This window comes from Plodia interpunctella, chromosome 9 (genome assembly GCF_027563975.2).
Source record: "Plodia interpunctella isolate USDA-ARS_2022_Savannah chromosome 9, ilPloInte3.2, whole genome shotgun sequence".
Taxonomy (NCBI): Eukaryota; Metazoa; Arthropoda; class Insecta; order Lepidoptera; family Pyralidae; genus Plodia; species Plodia interpunctella.
Genome location: NC_071302.1, coordinates 9,425,734 through 9,444,564, shown reverse-complemented (window position 1 = coordinate 9,444,564; position 18,831 = coordinate 9,425,734). Strand labels below are relative to the sequence as shown.

The 18,831-nt window shown below is 39.6% G+C and overlaps 1 protein-coding gene across 2 annotated transcripts in view; it reads right to left on the bottom strand.

Annotated features, from left to right (window-relative positions):
* LOC128672482 (uncharacterized) overlaps positions 1 to 18,831 on the bottom strand; it is a 35,154-nt gene that overhangs the window by 3,471 nt on the left and 12,852 nt on the right. For both annotated transcript variants that reach the window (XM_053749673.2, XM_053749674.2), the window contains exons 16-37: positions 18,092 to 18,277; positions 17,026 to 17,165; positions 16,129 to 16,506; positions 15,584 to 15,677; positions 14,746 to 14,912; positions 14,126 to 14,236; positions 13,409 to 13,553; positions 12,625 to 12,677; positions 12,465 to 12,551; positions 11,443 to 11,563; positions 10,321 to 10,530; positions 9,599 to 9,724; positions 9,040 to 9,201; positions 8,637 to 8,805; positions 7,562 to 7,696; positions 6,985 to 7,172; positions 6,119 to 6,280; positions 4,885 to 5,012; positions 1,750 to 1,931; positions 1,113 to 1,210; positions 895 to 1,030; positions 218 to 401 (exon numbers count right to left, since the gene is read on the bottom strand). In XM_053749673.2, coding sequence (XP_053605648.1) covers positions 218 to 401; positions 895 to 1,030; positions 1,113 to 1,210; positions 1,750 to 1,931; positions 4,885 to 5,012; positions 6,119 to 6,280; positions 6,985 to 7,172; positions 7,562 to 7,696; positions 8,637 to 8,805; positions 9,040 to 9,201; positions 9,599 to 9,724; positions 10,321 to 10,530; positions 11,443 to 11,563; positions 12,465 to 12,551; positions 12,625 to 12,677; positions 13,409 to 13,553; positions 14,126 to 14,236; positions 14,746 to 14,912; positions 15,584 to 15,677; positions 16,129 to 16,506; positions 17,026 to 17,165; positions 18,092 to 18,277 — 3,362 coding nt within the window. The remainder of the gene's footprint in view (positions 1 to 217; positions 402 to 894; positions 1,031 to 1,112; positions 1,211 to 1,749; positions 1,932 to 4,884; positions 5,013 to 6,118; positions 6,281 to 6,984; positions 7,173 to 7,561; positions 7,697 to 8,636; positions 8,806 to 9,039; positions 9,202 to 9,598; positions 9,725 to 10,320; positions 10,531 to 11,442; positions 11,564 to 12,464; positions 12,552 to 12,624; positions 12,678 to 13,408; positions 13,554 to 14,125; positions 14,237 to 14,745; positions 14,913 to 15,583; positions 15,678 to 16,128; positions 16,507 to 17,025; positions 17,166 to 18,091; positions 18,278 to 18,831) is intronic.

Here is an 18,831-nt window from a genome sequence, read left to right as displayed (position 1 = left end):
ATTTAATTCTTTTTCAGCGGTTTAACCGTGAAAGTGAAATAATCTCATTTAAAATTTTAGTATGTCATTTTGAAGCAAGAAAATAAAAACTATCTAAAATACAAATGCAATTGTATTGGCCGCACAAATCTCTAATCATTTCATCAAAGTCGAATTCGACAGACAGACAGACTATAGAATTCAAAGAAATGAACAAATATCATCGTGTAGAACTCACAAGTCGATGTCGGCGGCGGCGAGCGCGACAAACGCGGCCCGCAGCGTGTCGCAGCGCGCGGGCGCGGCGTGCGCTCGCCACGCGCCGTACGCTGCGTGCGCACGCGCGCGCGCGCACAGCGCGCCCACATCGCGCCACGGGCACGCTGACCAGCGCCGGCCGATCTCCGCCCATCCGCCGCATTCTATTACATTCATCATCATCATGTCAGCCTCTTTGTGCCCACTGCTGAGCACAGGCCTCTCTTCGCGTACGCCACCCTCCTCTGACCTGTGCCTCTCTCATTTATATCGTCCTCCCATCTCCCATCCATGCCTTTGCGCCGACGTGATGGCAGGTGTTTCGTAATTATTATATTTTTATTTAATTTTTGTTAACTTTTGCCCGCGCTATTTTTCCCACGGGAGCAGCCATTTTTCCAGTATATGTATGAAAAATTTCAAAAAAATCGGTTGAGTGGATAGAGCGTGAAGAAGTAACAACAAACTTACTTTTGCAATTATGATATTAGTTGAGATATAATGTATAAGAAAGAAGAAAGCTTAAAAACAGACATACACGGAAGGACAAACAATGTTACCTATAAACAAACCAAGATTCAGGTCATAAAAAATACGTATGAATCTATTGCATACATATAAAACATAGTATTCTTTTCGGGCAAGTGTTGTACAAACCTGGTGCAGCCAACACAGCGCGTGCGGTGACGTCAGCCAGAACGGCGAAGGGCTCCAGTGACGTCACACTGCACACTGCGCTCGCGCACGCGGCGCGGAGCGGGGCGGGGGCGCTCGACACCCACTGCTGCCACACCTGGCGGCGGGGACAATAAGCTGTTTGACGAGGTTTTTATGTCACACATTTTTAGAAACTACTGTGAAATAACAAGACTTACAGGCAAAGCAGCAGAACCCGCGGGCTCAACGCACATGATGACGATGGCGCGGCTCAGCAAATCCTCTACTTCGTTAGAAGACTCGTCCAGGTACGGCGCTGCAAAATTATTAGTTATGTTTAAAGAATATGATGTATTTATTTCATACAGAAAGTCCTATAATTATTTTTTTTAAAGTGCAGTTAAACAAAACACATTCAATCTACTTTATTTTTATATATAAGTAATGCCCAATAATTCAACTCTATCGTCACGCGATGCGCGGCTATAAAACCGGTCAGATAGAAGTTTAAATATAGAAGACATTAAGAGTACCTACTACTCTCTCTAATGAAAATACTGTACGTCGGCGTAAGACATAAAGAGATGAATTAATTCAGCCGAACTGACATGGTCTCGATAGCTCAGTGGTCAAGAGCACTGTCCCGGATAGACTGTCCCGGATAGTCAATTCCCGCTCGATCATCTCATTATTATTTTCAAAAATAAGTTAAAAAGCATGGTGTGACATGTATAACAAATCCATTTAAATAGAAGATATTGTTCCAATTTACAGACGAACATTCCAGTTTGTCATAAGACACTTGAATTGTTTTTAGTCTTCCGCGGTGCGAACGTATACATAGAGTAGTGGTACCGATAGCGGTGATGACGTTGAGCACGGCGGAGGCGTGCAGCGGCGCGTGCGCGACGAGCGCGGGCGCGGCGGCGGCGCGCTGCCACGCCGACAGCGCGCGCGCGCGCTTGCTGCGCGACAGCGGCCGCACTGATCCCGCCTCCTCCTCGCACGGTAACAGTTCGCTGGCGCTCAGCAGTACTCTGCGCCGGACAGCAGTAACGATAGAAGCGTACATAATTACATTAAATACGAGGCGTTTGCAATCAACGACCGATACACGAGTGTCATATGAAATTTTTCAACACAACACAGTTTCGAGCAAGTGTGCTGAATTCAAAATTCCACTAATATGCCCGCTACCCAGACAAACTCTCCTATCAGCGGATACCAGAATCTGTGTTACACAATTTTCCACTGCAATACTTTTTCCGGAGAAGATTAGTTGAGCTAGTAGAGCTTAAAGAGGTAACAAACAGATTTACTTTGGCATATATTATTCAAGCGGCCCATCCCCGCTTCGCTCGGATAAAAACGTAATAAATTACACACATAAACCTTCCTCAGAAATCATCCATTAAAAAGTCCGCTTCAAAATCCGTTGCGTAATTTTAAAAATTTAAGCATACATAAATATCTATACTTATAATAAAACTGTAACTAGACTATGTCTGTACATAGGAGATATTTACGAAATCTCTCTCTCTTATCTTCATTTCTCTCTCTTTCTTTATCTGCGTTTTAGAAGCCAAAACAATTTTTTTAGATGTTTTGTCTGTCTATCTATATGTTTGTACGCGCATCACACAAAATCTACTGAACGGATCTGCATGAAATTCGGCACAGAGATAGAATGTGGTCTGGATTAGAATATAGGCTACTTTGTATCCCGAAATTCTATCCCGAAATGGGAGAAATAGGGAGTAGAAGTTTGTATGAAACTTTTGTTATTTTTAGATTTACGTTCATCTTTAGGTTGAAGTTTCAAAAACAATTTGTAATTATTTATTTTTAAGTATTAATTTCAAAAATTTTACTTTAAATTTCTATAAGAAAAATACGGATAATTAGTTTTAATACCTGATAATAGATGACGCCACATGTGAACTCATAAAAATGAAAATAAAATCGTCAAATAATAATTATAGTTTCTTTTAGAAAAAAAATACAGTTTATTTTCGTACTCTCTCTCTCTCTCTCGCCATCGTTTCACCATTGAATATAGAAGCTGAACTTGCTTCAATTTTAATCTGATACAATATGGAGCCACAAGGGAAAAAAAAGCAATGTCGATTCGAGTATCCGCCGGGAAATTATATCAAACCCGAAATACGTACGCACATAGGACCTTTTGGATTTTCGATTCGAATACATTTTTCTTTTGTCTTAAAGGTATCAAAACTATAATTTCCCGAAAACGAGCTAATCTTTCTTCCGTTTCTGCGAACGCTTGAGAAGGTTGACAGAAAGTCGACCGGATCGTGATGAGCGTTTAGCTTCACAGCGTTACAACCAAGATTGCATCGTCTAGATCCCACTCTTTGAGACTCTTTTGAAGGAGAATCATGTTTGGATGCTGCCTCTCGATCTATATCAATAAAATATATTGACTATTCTCAACTTGGATCAATAAACATATATGCCCGCAATGTCGTGTTACGAAATGACTCGAAGAGCCCAGAGGAATGTGTTGTTCATCAGGCAAAGTTGGACTGCCACTGGAAAAATTGTTATATGCAGAACATCCGCAATCAAAACACTTCCTGCATAATAGATAAGAGCGTTCCAAACGACGTTTTGGAGCCAACAAAATTTCAGAAGGAGCGTTCATCCTTCACGAGCGTTCACCGTTAAAATTCATAGCCAAGTTTATCATCAAAATAGTTCATTGGTGCTGAGAGACGTTCCAAAATTTCTGCAAATATACTTTGTAGACGATTATAAAGACAAGGCAGATTTGAGGCTACTGAGGCAACACAAAAACTATTCCCGTGGCGATTTGCGAAAAACCTGTATTCTCTTATAGGTGGCGCTAAATGCGCGAGTTAATTTCAAATCAATAAAGTTTAAATTTGACAGGAAGGTAGATTATGGATAGGAGACGTCCGCTGAGAAAGGAATTTGGGAAATTCTTTCCCTAAGGGCGTGAAATAAGGGTTGCAATATTATTAAAATTTAGAAGTATACGCCATGAAATTTTAGATTTACATTTCCAAACTATCCAAATACATTGCCGTGGGATTTGCGATAAAAGACAGCCAATAAATGTTTTGAATTTTAATACTATAAAAATCAGTAGATGGCGCAGTCCTTCCTGTCAAATTTAAACTTTATTGATTTGAAATTAACTCGCGCATTTAGCGCCACCTATAAGAGAAACAATTATTCCTGTGGGATTTACTAGAAATGATACAGAACAAAGAACGTCTTGGAAGCTAGACGTTCTTTGTTCTGTATCCATCACAATGTCCAATAATTTCCACTAATTTTCCATTGACAAACACAGAAGGTTGCAGAAGTACAACTGAAACAGTCATGCTTTTCCCATGGCCTATAGCATGTTTGCGTGTGTCCGGTGCTCAGAATTTGTTTGTTTAGTTTCCAATTGGGAGAACAAGCAATATTCTATACAACAAAGTCCTAAAATAAATTCAGATTTGTTCAATCCTATTCCAGTTTTTCGATCTCAACTAAATATCCTAATCCCATCTTAACCTAATTTAATCCTAATTATAAATACGAAAGGTTTGTTTGTTAACTCAACCAATCTTCTTGAAATTTTGCATACATAGGTATAGTTTGAAATATGGAGGACATAGGGTGCCTTTTATTCTGAACATTAAATGTTACCGTGGGAAATTTACGCAGGCGAAGCCGCGAGCAAAAGCTAGTATGTAAATATGAATATATTAGGACAAAATCACACAGATTGAGCTCGTGCCAAAGTAAGTTCGAGATTCTTGTGTTATGGGATACTAACTCAACGATACTATATTTTATAACAAATACATATATAGATAAACATCCAAGACCCGGGCCAATCAAAAAAAGATCATTTTCCATCATGACCCGACCGGGGATCGAACCCGGGACCTCTCGGTTCAGAGGCGAGCACTTTACCACTGCGACTTTGTTTTATACTATGTAGTGAAATACCTGAATTGAGGAGCTCCGTGGTAGCTGAGGTTGAGGTTGTAGTGCTCCATGAAGTAGAGCGCCAGGAACTCGCTGAACCCCGCGTCCGGGAGGCAATGCCACGGCAGACTGCACGCTTGCGACAGCGTCTGTAACATGATGCGGCCGCTGTGGCGGATTAAGAGACTAAACGGAAGGGGGGCAGGGAGGGGCAACCACCTTACTAAAGAGGATCATTCTCAATAGTTCGAATGATTGATGTTGAGACTTTTTTCTCAGTGAAAGAAAAATCTCAATTGTTCTATGGTACTATTTGCCAGTGGAACTAGTGAAAATGATCCAATGAAGATTCAAAAAAATTACATACGACGAAGTCCTAAAATAAATTTGAGATTTATTCAATCCTATTCCAGTTTTACGTCCTCCTATATATCGTATAATTTTACGTTATCCTAAATAATATCCTAATCCTATCCTAACTAATATTATAAATATAAAAGTAAGTTTGTTTGTTACCACTTCACGCTCTATCTACTCAACCAATCTTCTTGAAATTTTGCATACATATAGTTTGAAATATGGAGGACATAGAGTGCCTCTCATAAATGTTCCCGTGGGAAATTTACGCGGGCGAATCCGTGGGCAAAAGCTAGTGTAAAATACAAAAGTTCACATTTCGAAATGTGGCCTATACGTTAAGTTCTGTCGTGTGCTCTTTACTTTTTTATATAAAAATTGCGCGAAGTGGATTATGGCGTCTACCATAGTGTTTTATCTCACTCACAAGTGCAAGAACTGTGCCAGTGCGCATAACAACGTGATTGTTTCATACGTGTTTGACGACTGTGTCCGATCTATGCTCAGAGACATAACTTATAGCATTAGTACGAATAAACATGTTTTATTTTATGTGGCTTGTTCGGCTCATAAGCCTCGTATTTAAAACGGACGTAGTTTTAGAAAATTCATTGAGAACAGACGCTTGTTACTTCTTTCCAAAACCACTCAATCTAATTTGAACCTTATCACCTAAACAGTGGGAGATAATGTTTTTAGCATTAAGTTCGCCATTCATAACGATATTGTAAATGCGAAAGACTGTCTGCCATCTAATATTTTATATAGATATAGGTACTTATGACACTAGATGAAACCCATTACCTCAGGCATAGCTTCGGAGTACTGCTATTTTATGTTTATAAATATGCTTGAATTGGAACTATGAAGTTTAATAAACAAATAAATCAATGATTACCCGTTCCACATAAGGGACAGAAGGTGCTGTGAAGATGTACAGCAGAAGTCCTAGCTGAGTCTCCATCTCCAGTCTGTTGTCGTACAACGCAGAGGCCGCGCGGAAACCGCGCAGCGAACACTCGAACCACGAACGGATTTCTATATCGGGCGCGCGGCAAATCTGGATATATTATTACAATTATTATAATTACAAAATTGTATACATTTATTTAATGCTAGCTGCGCCCCGGGACTTCGCTCCCGTGGGAATTTCGAGATAAAAAATATCCTATCGGTCCAATAGATTTTGCGTGTGTAACAAACAAACAAAGAAACATACATACATAAATCCTCACAAACTTTCGAATTTATAATATTAGAAGGACTAGCGACATGGCCCGGTTTCGTACGAGGTCATATATGTATAAACATCGGGTATACATTGTCCAAATAACTGCATCAAAATCTGTCACGTGGTTTAAAAGAAGAAAGTTTAGAAACAGACAAGACACAACCACAAGGCTACTTTGTTTCATACTTTGTAGTCATGATGTAGTGACCAGATATCTGGGATCCTTTTCGCGTAATATATTTATTTATATTATAATTTGACATTACGAGTTTAGCATATGTTTTTGAGCGTCAAAGTACATCTCTGCTATAATTAACTAGTGCATACAACTATAAAATTGACTTAATATAAATGCAATGAATTTTAAGACCTTCTGGCACAAGCACATCCTGCGAAGAGACTCCCGCAACAACATAATTTATTGTAAACGTATGTACTCAATAAACATTTTCTTTTTTTTTATATTAAGACTAAGCTTTGCTTAGCCTGGACATCCTCACTTCCACTCCCACACCTCGCCTAGTACTCCATACCTCTAGAGCAGTCCTTGTGTGCTTCGGCCTGAACCAGTCCTGTCCGAAGGGCAGCTGCTGCAGCGCGCGCAGCAGCGCCCACAGCTGCTGGCGGTGGCTCTCGTCGCGCAGCCTGCCGTCGCTCAGCCGGGACACGTACTCCTCACACACCCACTCCCACACCTCGCCTAGGAGGTACTCTTCTATACCTGTGGTAGAAATACATACATATATAGGCTATATACATAATACATAAACTATGTTGCTATACCGATGGTGGAATAAAGAAACTTGCACACATATAAGAACTCTAAAAATATAACACTACTAGTTGCGCCTCGGGGATTCGCTCCCGTGGGAATTTCGGGATAAAAAGTACCCTATGTATTATTCTAGGTTATATTCTACCCGCCCGTGTACAGTCAACCCCACGTCAAGTTACCACGGATCTCTATGCAGTGGTAATAGCGACGTGTGGATTTGGACTGTCGACTGTACCAAATCTCATAACAATCGGTCCAGTAGATTTTGCCTGAAAGAGTGACACACATGCATCCTCATAAACTTTCGCATTTATAACATCAGTAGGATAACTGACCGGGACAATCCAGCATGGTCTGCAGCAGTGAGCCGAGGAATTTGTCGAGAACATTCTCGAACTGGCACACCTGCTGCGGCTGCAGCACCCACGGCTGCCACGCCGCGCGTGCCGCGCTCCACACGCACGCGCACACTATAAACCAATAGTTATTAACTAGTTACTAGATATTTCATAGTTTTCATTATGATAGATATTACCTAAAAATAATTTTCCCCAAATTTTCAGTGATGAGGAGGGAGATGCTTAGGGCTTCTCTGGTATCCAGTACATGGCTCACCTGCTGTCGTGTCCTAACTGTCCCACTTCTTGTAACATGGATGACCTCTACAAGGCTAACGACAGTACGGCAATATATGGTAAAAAAATTGTAAGAAACAATAATGGTAAGCCCTTCTGGCATGATAGGGACCAACACTGTTCAAATGAGTTTATTTCGGCATTTCTTCTCAGCAGTGGTCGTTCCGAAATGCCAGTAGTTTGTAGCATGTGAGAAATAATTATTTAATATAAAAATTGACGTGAAAAAGTGCCTGTGAAGATCTAATTTCTGAATAAATGATTTGATTTTGAATTCTATTAATTGCTATAGCAATAATAGTGGCCACATACTGGTCTCAAACAATATTAATTGCCATTACGACTCGAATAGATGAAAATTAAATTTTCCATTTGATTGGAGAGTTACGCCGAGCTTGAAATGTCGGTTTAGCTGTTTGGCTTATTAGTGATTGGTTTATGCGAACATGGGAAGTGAAAATACAGTTGAATCACCACTCTCGGGCGTATAACTCTGCGTCATAATCCGCACGAAGTCCACCAATAAATCCAGACCGCAGTCTTCGGCGCTGACCCCCAAGACGTGGTGAAATCGTGGAGGGAAGTGAGCAGATAACGAGAGAAACGAGTAGAAACAAAGAACAGTGAACTAGCGCCTCCTCATTGCGACATCTCCGTACCATGTTTAACTGCAATATATTATTCATTCATTCTTCCGTTCTTTCATTCATTAGTACATTCATCCGTTCATTCGTGCCTTCATTCTTTTGTTCGTTCATTCATACATTCAACATACCTCTCTCGGGCGTGTAGCTCTGCGCCATAGCAGCGGCGACGTAGGCGCGCACGAGTTCGACCAACAAATCCGTGACGTAGGGCGCGTGCAACATGTGCGCTAGGTACGGCACCGCAGTGTTGGGCACTGACGACCACAACGTGGCCAAGTCGTAGAGGAGGGCGGGCAACTGGCGATGGATACGAGTTGAAACACTTTATTACTATAATGATAAGACTCAAAAAAAATTACCGGACCGATTGTTATGAAATTTGGTACACGGGTAGAAAATAACCTGGAATAACACATAGAGTACTTATTATCCTGAAATTCCCACGGGAGCGAAGCCCTGGGGCGCAGTTAGTTTTTTTTTAATGCGAAAGTCTGCGAGGCAGTTACTGGTTTTGCGAATATAACGAATTACCTTAGTCAAAGGCACACAATGTGCGTGTGACGTGAAGCTGGGCACCACATACTTCCAATGCTCGGGCGGCAAGCGGCGATCTAGACTGAGCTGTGTGCAGCGAGCGATGTATGATGTGATGTTTTCATTCGTGAGCAGGGACATTGTGTGCACGCCGATTAGCTGCCGGGAGAAAAAAATAATCAAAATTTTTAAACAAGCTCTACGTCAGATACGCATTCAACGCGTAAATAAAAATCATGTATACAGCTTTTTTGTCGTTAGAGACGGGTTAATTACGCCTCTTCAAAACACGATTCACCTTATACTAATGATATTAGACCGAGGCTAGCATTCGCCCAAGACTCATTTCGATTAGGTACTTAATAGACATTTACATATTAATATTATATATATATATATATACAGACTCGAGGTCAAAATACTTACCTCACAATAGTGGGTAGATCTACAAATTTCACAATTTATTCTGTATAATATGTATCTTAGTTGTAATACCAGTTTTTAGTGTAATATTGCAATCAAATGGGTGTGGGCACATAAATATATATTATATTACCTCGATAAGCACAAAATGTTCTTTCTCGGGTTGGAATCCCCACCGACAGACAGCCTCGCACAACTCGGTCAACACTACATTGCGGGCCTCGAAGGACACTTGCGCGGCCCAGTGCGAAATCTCAAACTGTAACAAATTAAATCCATATTATAAATGTTTTAAATGTGAAAGTAGGTGTGAAAGTATTGTTTGTTTCACGTCAAAACGGAGCATTAGATTCCTCAATCTATTACCGCGCTCCGCTCGCTAGGTAAAACGTAAACTCGAGCGGAGCGCGGTAATAAAGCCGTCACACACTCAGTTTGATTACCGCACTCCACTGCTATGACGGTAAAAGGTTGCTTTTATATTTAAGCAAGTGTGTTGCGAAACTGGTATTTGGATAGTAATATAACTTTTATTGTTTCCAGAACTAGATCCTTTAACTGGATGAAAACAAACGAACATATTTTGTTATTGACTTTGCTATAATTTATACAGGGTCACTATGTAAACACCAGCCAATTTTATGATGAAACTCAGTTCGTTTCTAAAGAAATCTATGTTAAAAAGTGACATGATTTTCCCATTCGCGCATACAAATCAGCCGAATAGTTTTAGTGTGGAAAATCGAATAACGCCACACACTACAAGTACTACCACACAGTTGTGCCTGCAGAAAGTCAGGAAAATTGCACACGAGTAACAAATAATTTGAATAAATAAAATGTTTTGTGACTGACCCTGCTGAGGTAGCTGAAGATGACATGCGAGGGCAGCTGACTCCTCAACAGCGCAGTGTAGACCGCGGGGAAGTCCGCCGGGCGCAGGCGCCGGGGCTCCAGTATGGTGCCGCATATCGCTTGTTGGAGCGTATTCCCGCTCTTTTCTGCACCTTCGCTCCAGCGAGTTAGGAGCGACGCGCATAATTCGCCTTCGTGGCAGATCCATTTCTGATACATTAATAATAATATATTAGGACAAATCACACAGATTGAGCTAGCCCCAAAGTAAGTTCGAGATTTGTGTAATGGGATACTGACTCAACGATACTATATTTTAGAACAAATACATATATAGATAAACATCCAAAAACCGGGCCAATCAGAAAAAGATCATTTTCCATCATGACCCGACCGGGGATCGAACCCGGGACCTCTCGGTTCAGAGGCAAGCACTTTACCACTGCGCCGCCGAGGTCGTCCACCCATTGTTTATTTATTTATTTAGCAAAAAATATAATGAGAAAAGATTAAGTTAACGCAGATGGCGCAACCGCAGCGCTTTCGGTAAATCCATCCGTTGCCATGGTGTACGAGTCAATTTTTGTCGTGAAGACTCCATCTGCATATTAAACTCGAGTTTTCGAAAACGACTTGAAACTATTTAGTTGAAATATGTAATGTGTGTATGAAATAGCTAGTGCCACGCCTGGGAAAATTATCTTTTTTTATCGTTCCACGTAAAAATACCGAGCTGAACTTGGTCACCCAGGAACTTAATTACCTATACAAAACTAGCGACCCGTCCCGACTTCGCTAAGTAAAATCATACTAAATTATACATCTAAACCTTCCTCAGGAATCACTCTATCTATTGGTGAAAACCGCATCAAAATCCATGCAGTAGTTTTTTAGTATATCGCGAACAGACAGACGCGGTAGAGGACTTTGTTTTATAATATGTAAGGACAAGATGAGGGACTGGTGGCTTGGCTATATAACTAAGCAAAAGCCTATATCTCATTACACCAACCTCTCCTCGCTCGAAGTATGATATAAATACAAAAAAGATTAAAGTACACTTAAAAGGGATACATATATCCGTCCAGTGGACGTGTTGCGGATGGGATGAGACACACTCACAGCGGCGATGTGCTGCGACATGGGCAGCAGGCAGCGCGCGGGCCAGCAGCCGCCGCACGCCATAACGCCGCCCCACACGCGTTCTAGCACACGCAAAGCTGTCGGTTTACTTCCGATGGACCTACAAATCATTTTAATAATATAAAGCCACAGATTCACCTTTTCTATTGAAACGTTATCAAAACATGTTTTAATAGAAAATTTAATCTAACCGCAAAACCGCCCGTCCATTGCGCCTATTTGTTGTTATTGTTTTTATTTCTAAAATGTGTTTCTCTAGTGAGCGCGAACACAAAATAAGTCACTTCCCCTCCCCGCAGACAATCCAGGGGAGGTTATCCATTCTTCTCGGCAAACGTGTTATTGTATATTTTCTAACAAAACTGTTAGGCCACGCCCCTAATCGATTAGAAAACAATGTTATCAGCAATGTTATGCGGACCGAGCTTAAACCAATAAGGTACGTCAGTCTGATAGGCATTTTCTATTTACGTAAAAATATTATTAAGTACTGATAAAACGGAGTGGCTATAGCTAGATTTACCCCTCTAACAAAATATAGACGAAATGCATGCGTCATCAGGCCATCAAGTGTAATATAAATAGGTGCGCTCGGTTTCCGAGCTAGACTAAGTCAACTGCGCGAGTGATTGAAGCAGAGCAGCGCTGTCATACCGCGTTTTTCATTTTGCTTCCGTTAAAAGGAATCAGGGACATCAAAATTACCAAAAAATAGTGTTACATGTCACATTTGAGTATGTCAGTTAATATTACGAAGAATATTCTTCGTCATATTACTTATATTTTACAACACATGCATGCATGTATAACCTCCTCCAAAATTAGCACAAAGTTTTCAATAGAAAAGAATAACAAAGCCCAATAACCCGGGTATTTTTAGATTTTTTTGTATCTATGATAAATATCGAAAATCTGAAACATCTGATGTGTTACTTGTGTCCGACTTATAGAGTCCATGCGAACGAAGTCACTGGCATTAGCTAGAATTTAAAAAAAATTACCTGGCTAATGCCTGTAGTATGACAGCGGCGCGAACCACAGGCCAGGAAGGTTTGGTCAGACGACGCATAGACGCCTGCGCAGATCGCCTGAAACATTATATTCAATTCAGCTAATAACTAAATAACACATTTTATCGACATCCATAGGAACATAAATTACCGATTTTCTATTATCCCTTGCTCTGCTCCAGTCGATATACACCACTCTCGAGCCTGGAAGTTAACAAAATGTATTCATTTAAATGTTAAACAAAGGAGCCTGTTAGTTCTAATTATTGTATCGATGTTTGTATAGATATTTTACTAGATCGCAGTAACCGTAAACGCAAGTACATAGCACTTCACATCATCCATGGCGTTAATTCTTATTTATATTACGATGCATGTGAAATGTAAAAACAGTAGCAACAATAAATTCATTGGAGACAGACGTTCGTTTCAATTAGAGTGACCCTTAACGCAAGCACAGAGCCAATTAAAGGTCTTCACTAATAGAAACAATTAATTAACTGACGTCTTTGGAGAAAAGGCTGCGGGGAAGCTTGTTGCACCGCTACTTCTTCACCTACACTTTGGAAGTCGGCAGTAGACTTATTTTTAATTATTTTTACAAAAATTTTTGAACGTAACACATTCTAACATGGGCGTATGTTGAGGCACGAGACTTTAGTCGAGCGAGGGAATCTTAATTTCTATTTTATTCGAGAAAAATTGGTAAGATGGCGCTAGTTTGAAAAGAATACAAAACATATGTGAATACAAAAAAAATCTACAAATTGTACGTAACGATTTGCACGCGAATTCAACTCGCACTTGACCGGTTTTTTAGTTTATTCATTATACAACCAAACACCAATGCAAATCCTGTATAAACAAAAATGCAAATCCTTTTATATTATGATATGAGTATGTATTAGTATAGATAAGACGTGTGAATGAGTAACCTCGGGCACGAGCGTGCGCGGCCGGCAGCTGTTGGCGCAGCGCACGCGCTGAGCCGCCAGCGCGCGCGGCTCGCGCAGCGCGCGCACCAGCGACAGCAGCGACTCGTTCAAACATTGCACACGAGACACTTCCTTCCGCCATTGTCTGACGATAATAATATTTATTTACAAAACAGCTCCCGCGCGAAATAGTACAGGTTATTTCTCATACTACTGAGTAAGCTTTCCAATATTGCACTATATTTCACCGCAAGCATATGCTGGTCCATGAAAACAACTATACATGAATCAGATTGGGCCCATTTCAGTCTTATCTTTAACCACAACATTACAACTAAACGATCATTGCTAGTGCTAACATCAATCAATCAATCAATCAATCAATCAATCGATCGATCAATCAATGAATCAGTCAGTCAGTCAATCAATCGCTATCAAGATGTATTCTATTTAATTTATTTTAATTGGCACATAAGTCTAGTTCTCTGATAAGGCTTGGAGTAGTTTCTCTTTGTGTTGTCCCTCTCTCTCTTTTCAATATTTGACATTGAAAGAACAAGACAATACAAAGAATAACTATTCCGAGGCTAATCAGAGGATAACGTTTTTATTAATAAGGGGTATAGTTAAAAGTTGTTAACAGAAAACAAAATAAATATATTGATCAAAGATCGATGCAGCTAAAGAATCTATACCGTGTTTTACAATTGGACTCACTCTGCGAACTTCTCTATCAACTTCATATGTTTGTCCACGTGAGACAAAAGAACACTAGCGTCCGCCACGTTTGTATCTCCGAGGGCGGACGATAATTTGACGGTGCGTTTCCTGTAAAATTAGATAGATAATTTTACAAGAAAAATTTTATATTCACAACTAGTCTGAACTTGTACGTGTATCTTTCTTGTATTAGTTTTAATTTATGTACTTATTTTTCGTATATTAATGTTATAAGAAACTATGTGGTGTCCGCAGCTCCACACGTGGTAGCCTATATTTGATCTCGGGTCATTAACCTAATATTGATTTTTGATTGCTTAAGTTATTCCAAATATCATAAAAATCGGGTGTAGCCGTGAACGACAGATATTAGAATCATTTTATAATATTTACCATGACGAATTTACATTATAAATAAATATAAATACATTATAAAATGTTTACAAGTGACTTTCTTATGAGATTGGACTGTGAGGACTTAAAAAACGAGCACAAGATAAAATATTACGAATGTGTAGACGAATCAGTAGGAAAACTTTGGTTCTGTCACTTTATGACTGAGGAAGAAACCGAGAAAACGTTCAGATAAGGGTGAGAGAAAATAATGCCATAGGTACCTCTGCGAAGACTTGTCCCTGATCATCAAGATGTTGTCCACCACCGTCTGGAAGAGCGTGGGTGCTGCGGGGGGTGGCGGGGGCGGGGGTCGGGGCAGCGGGAGCTCACAACACTCAGTGTTACGTCGCCTCGAGGCCACCACGCGGCGAAAAGCTGAGTCTAACGCCTGTAACGGTCCATCAAATCGAATCATAAACATTTAAGCATTTCTATTCACTCTTTACACGTGTACAGTGTACGAATTAGTCTTCTATCAGAAAAGAATGGCGACGATTGGTGAAGCGAGCCACTAATTAATTTAGATTTAGATAAGCAATAGATAAAAAACAATTAAGTACATAAACTTTTTGTTCCCAGTTACCGGATACCATACGAGGAAGCGACCAAATACTAAGAAAAAGCTTCCACAGCTGAAATGCAACAACAGTGTTCCCAAAGAGGCTTGACTTCAGGCAGTCGGCCGGTAGTAAAACCACAGCCGAATCTACAAAAATGTTGAGGTTTACAAGCGGACGCAGGCTTTTGAGGCTTTACAGGCAAGAATGTGAGCTCGCGAATTAAGACGTAATAATATATATATATATATATATATATATATATATATATATATATATATATATATATATATAGACGTGCAATAGTGATAATTGCAATAAAAAACGATTATTGAAATATTGTAGATGGCGCTAGTTACTATTTTGAGCAATATACAACAGCAATGGCAAAAAAAAATCTTCACTTTCTTGATAGACTGTAAACTTTCTTATCAGACCTTTTGATAATGATGTTGTTGGTGAAAGATAAATCTTTACTCAGATTTTTTTATTATTCAGTTACCTGTTCGGGAATAAACCTGGCGATGTCAGCTTCGTGTGGCAAAGCGCGAACTTTTTCACCCTCGCACAACCAGCGGTAGTACTCACGAATCATTCTGTATGTACATTACATAATATATGTACACATTTTGATCAATTTTTTATATACTCCTCCACATTTTCATGGTATAATAAAGAGTATAATATTAGTAGAAAATAATGATTGCTTGAAAACATAACATTTTTTAAAACCAATCAATACTAATACTAGCGGCCCGTCCTGGCTTCGCTCGTGTAAAAATATAATAGATTATACCCCTAAACCTTCCTCAGGAATCACTCTATGTTCTAGTGAAAACCGCATGAAAATCCGTGCAGTAGTTTTTGAATATGTCGTGAACAGACAGACAGACAGTCGTGGTAGAGAGGTAAGGATAAGTATACTAATATATACTAATGCATATTAAACGGATTATGGTTGCGACACATATATTTAGAGACTCCCTCAAATTCCCGAAAACATTATCATTAATAGATAAAAAAGAGGGATAAGAGAAAATTACTCACTTCTCGGCACCCGAATGATAAGAGTACATGTGAGCTATAGACTCGTCCTCATCCCTCGACGTCTCTTCCACAATAACCTCTTCACCTTCTTCCTCCTCGCTTTCAGAATCACTCGATTCAATCGAATCATTAGTGAAATCGGTAATCGACAACACGCCTAAAAACTCCTCACTCAACGTCGTATTGGTTACAACGTTATCTGGAGTAGATACAGTAGATTCAGTTTTAGTTTGATCTTCTTGGGGATTGCGATAGGATATGGCTTGGTTGTGGTGGTACGCTATGGTTTCTTGCAGTTGCCTTTTGATGCTGGCCAGGGTCCGGGACTTCATTATGCCGCTGAAGAACAGGGGGCCGACTGGTGGGGTTGATTCGGGCCTAGAGTGAGTTATTATGTTTAAGCTTAACATTTCACACACAACAGGGTGAATTTCACAAGCGTTTGAACGCGCCGGGCGTGCTACACGGCCGGCGCGTTTCATTAGTGTCGGACATTTTTTTTTTAATAAACAATATTTTTTTTTTTAATTAAACATTTATAAAATTAACATTGTACCAGTACTGTAATTATTTATAAAATAGGATAATGAAATTGATTACAGCGGTAAAGTGCTTGCCCCTGAACCGAGAGGTCCCGGGTTCGAACCCCGGTCGGGTCATGATGGAAAATGATGTTTTTCTGATTGGCCCGGGTTTTGGATGTTTATCTATACATGTATTTGTTATAAAATATAGTATCGTAGAGTTAGTATCCCATAACCCAAGTTTCGAACTAACTTTGGGGCTAGCTCAATCTATCTGTTTGATTTGTCCTAACATATTTATTCCTAATATATTTATATCTGGTTTGACTCGATGAAAAAAATATGAAAACAAAAAACACCGAACACTACTCACAAACTGCATCGCTGCAAATAGAGAGCCATGAACAATCTCCACAGCATGAGATGCGAGGGATGCTGCAGAGGTGCCAGCAGAGCTGCGGCGCACGTGAGGTGGATCACCAGCGAGTCTGACTTCATGCCGCTGCCGATTTGCTGTTCAACATATAATTAATTGATTCTGTTTCTGCTCCATCGGGAGAATATATAGAACATAATGCAGACAACAAAGAGCATAATTAAAATTCTAAATATAACAACGAATTTGTAATCCACTAGAGCATGCACATACATAGTATAAAACAAAGTCTGTCTGTTCGCGATAAACTCAAAAACTATTGCACGGATTTTCATGCGGTTTTTACCAATAGATCGTGTGATTCTTGTGTTTTTTTTTTTTTTGTTAATGTTTAATTTATTGTGTTTTTACCCGAGCGAATTGGGGACGGGCCGCAAGTTCAATTATAAAAATGACATTTTTGTAACAAGATTTTATTGTCTTCAGAGATTATGTACCGACTGTGATCGAAAGGTCCCAGGTTCGAATCCTAGTCACATAAGTGTAATACCAATATGAATCATATGTATAGTAGTTTTCATCGACCACCGCTTGCTTCCGGTGAAGAAAAACATCGTGAGGAAACCTGCACACTGGTGCACAGTTCAGTTCTCTGGTGTATATGCGACTACTTGCCACACAGATGTCGGTAGTCGTAAAAGTCACGTCAGATGCCATTAAGCGACGTGAATAAAATCTGACAAGAGTGTTAACAATAACACACTCAAAAATAACAAACAAATTCATTTGTCAGACAAATTAAAAAAATAACGACTATCACTTCAATATTCATTTCACTAAAACTTTTGAACGACTGAACCGATTTTGATCAAACATATCTAAGAATCATCGGATAAAAATCAGCTATCAAATAAAAAAAAACGCATCCAAATCGGTTCAACCGTAGATGAAGCAACGGTGCCACGTAAACAGACAGACGGACACACTTCGCGATCAAACTTATAACACCCCTCTTTTTTAGGATGGGGGTTGAAAACGAACGATGTAGATGTATCATACGAACCTGTAGCGCGGCGTCCACATTGATCTTAACCTTATCCAGCCTCTGCGTATGCAGCGTCTGCAGCAGCCTGTCCGACAGTATGCCGTTCTGTTCGTACGCCAACATTGCGCGGAGCATGCACTCTATCACTTGCGGCGCAACGGTTACGCATTTCAACCATTGAGACAATTGCTCTTTTGGCATTTCCTGTAACAAATAGATAAGATATTTATTTATACAGGGTTATTGGTATCAAACGCAAAACCTCATAAAGACTACTTGGGTACATCAAAACAACTAACTTTAATTTTTATTCGACGACTTTTCGTGATTCGTAGTATTTTACCCCCACATCTTAACTCTATGTAATAGCCAAACCAACACGAGACAGTACAGTAGCGTTATGTAGCGAAATCGAACATAGAGTTAAAGTTTTATAGAAACGATTATTATAGATATTTGTTTTTGGATTTATTACGTTTAGACAAAAGTCGTAGAACAAAAGATATACTAGTTATGCATTAGATACCAGTAACCCTGTATAAGAACAATACACACACAAGTCTCTAATCAAATGACTATAAGCATAAATGTCATGTTTTTATTTCTTTTTTTAAAAATTAATATAGTGTTAAAATTATTAATTTTGTGTATCAAATAAGCATACTTTAAATCTTTCTTTATAATGGGGGATAAGTTTTTATGAAAATCATGTCTCTTAGCCTAGCTTAGCCTCTGGCAAAACTAGTATAAAACAAATA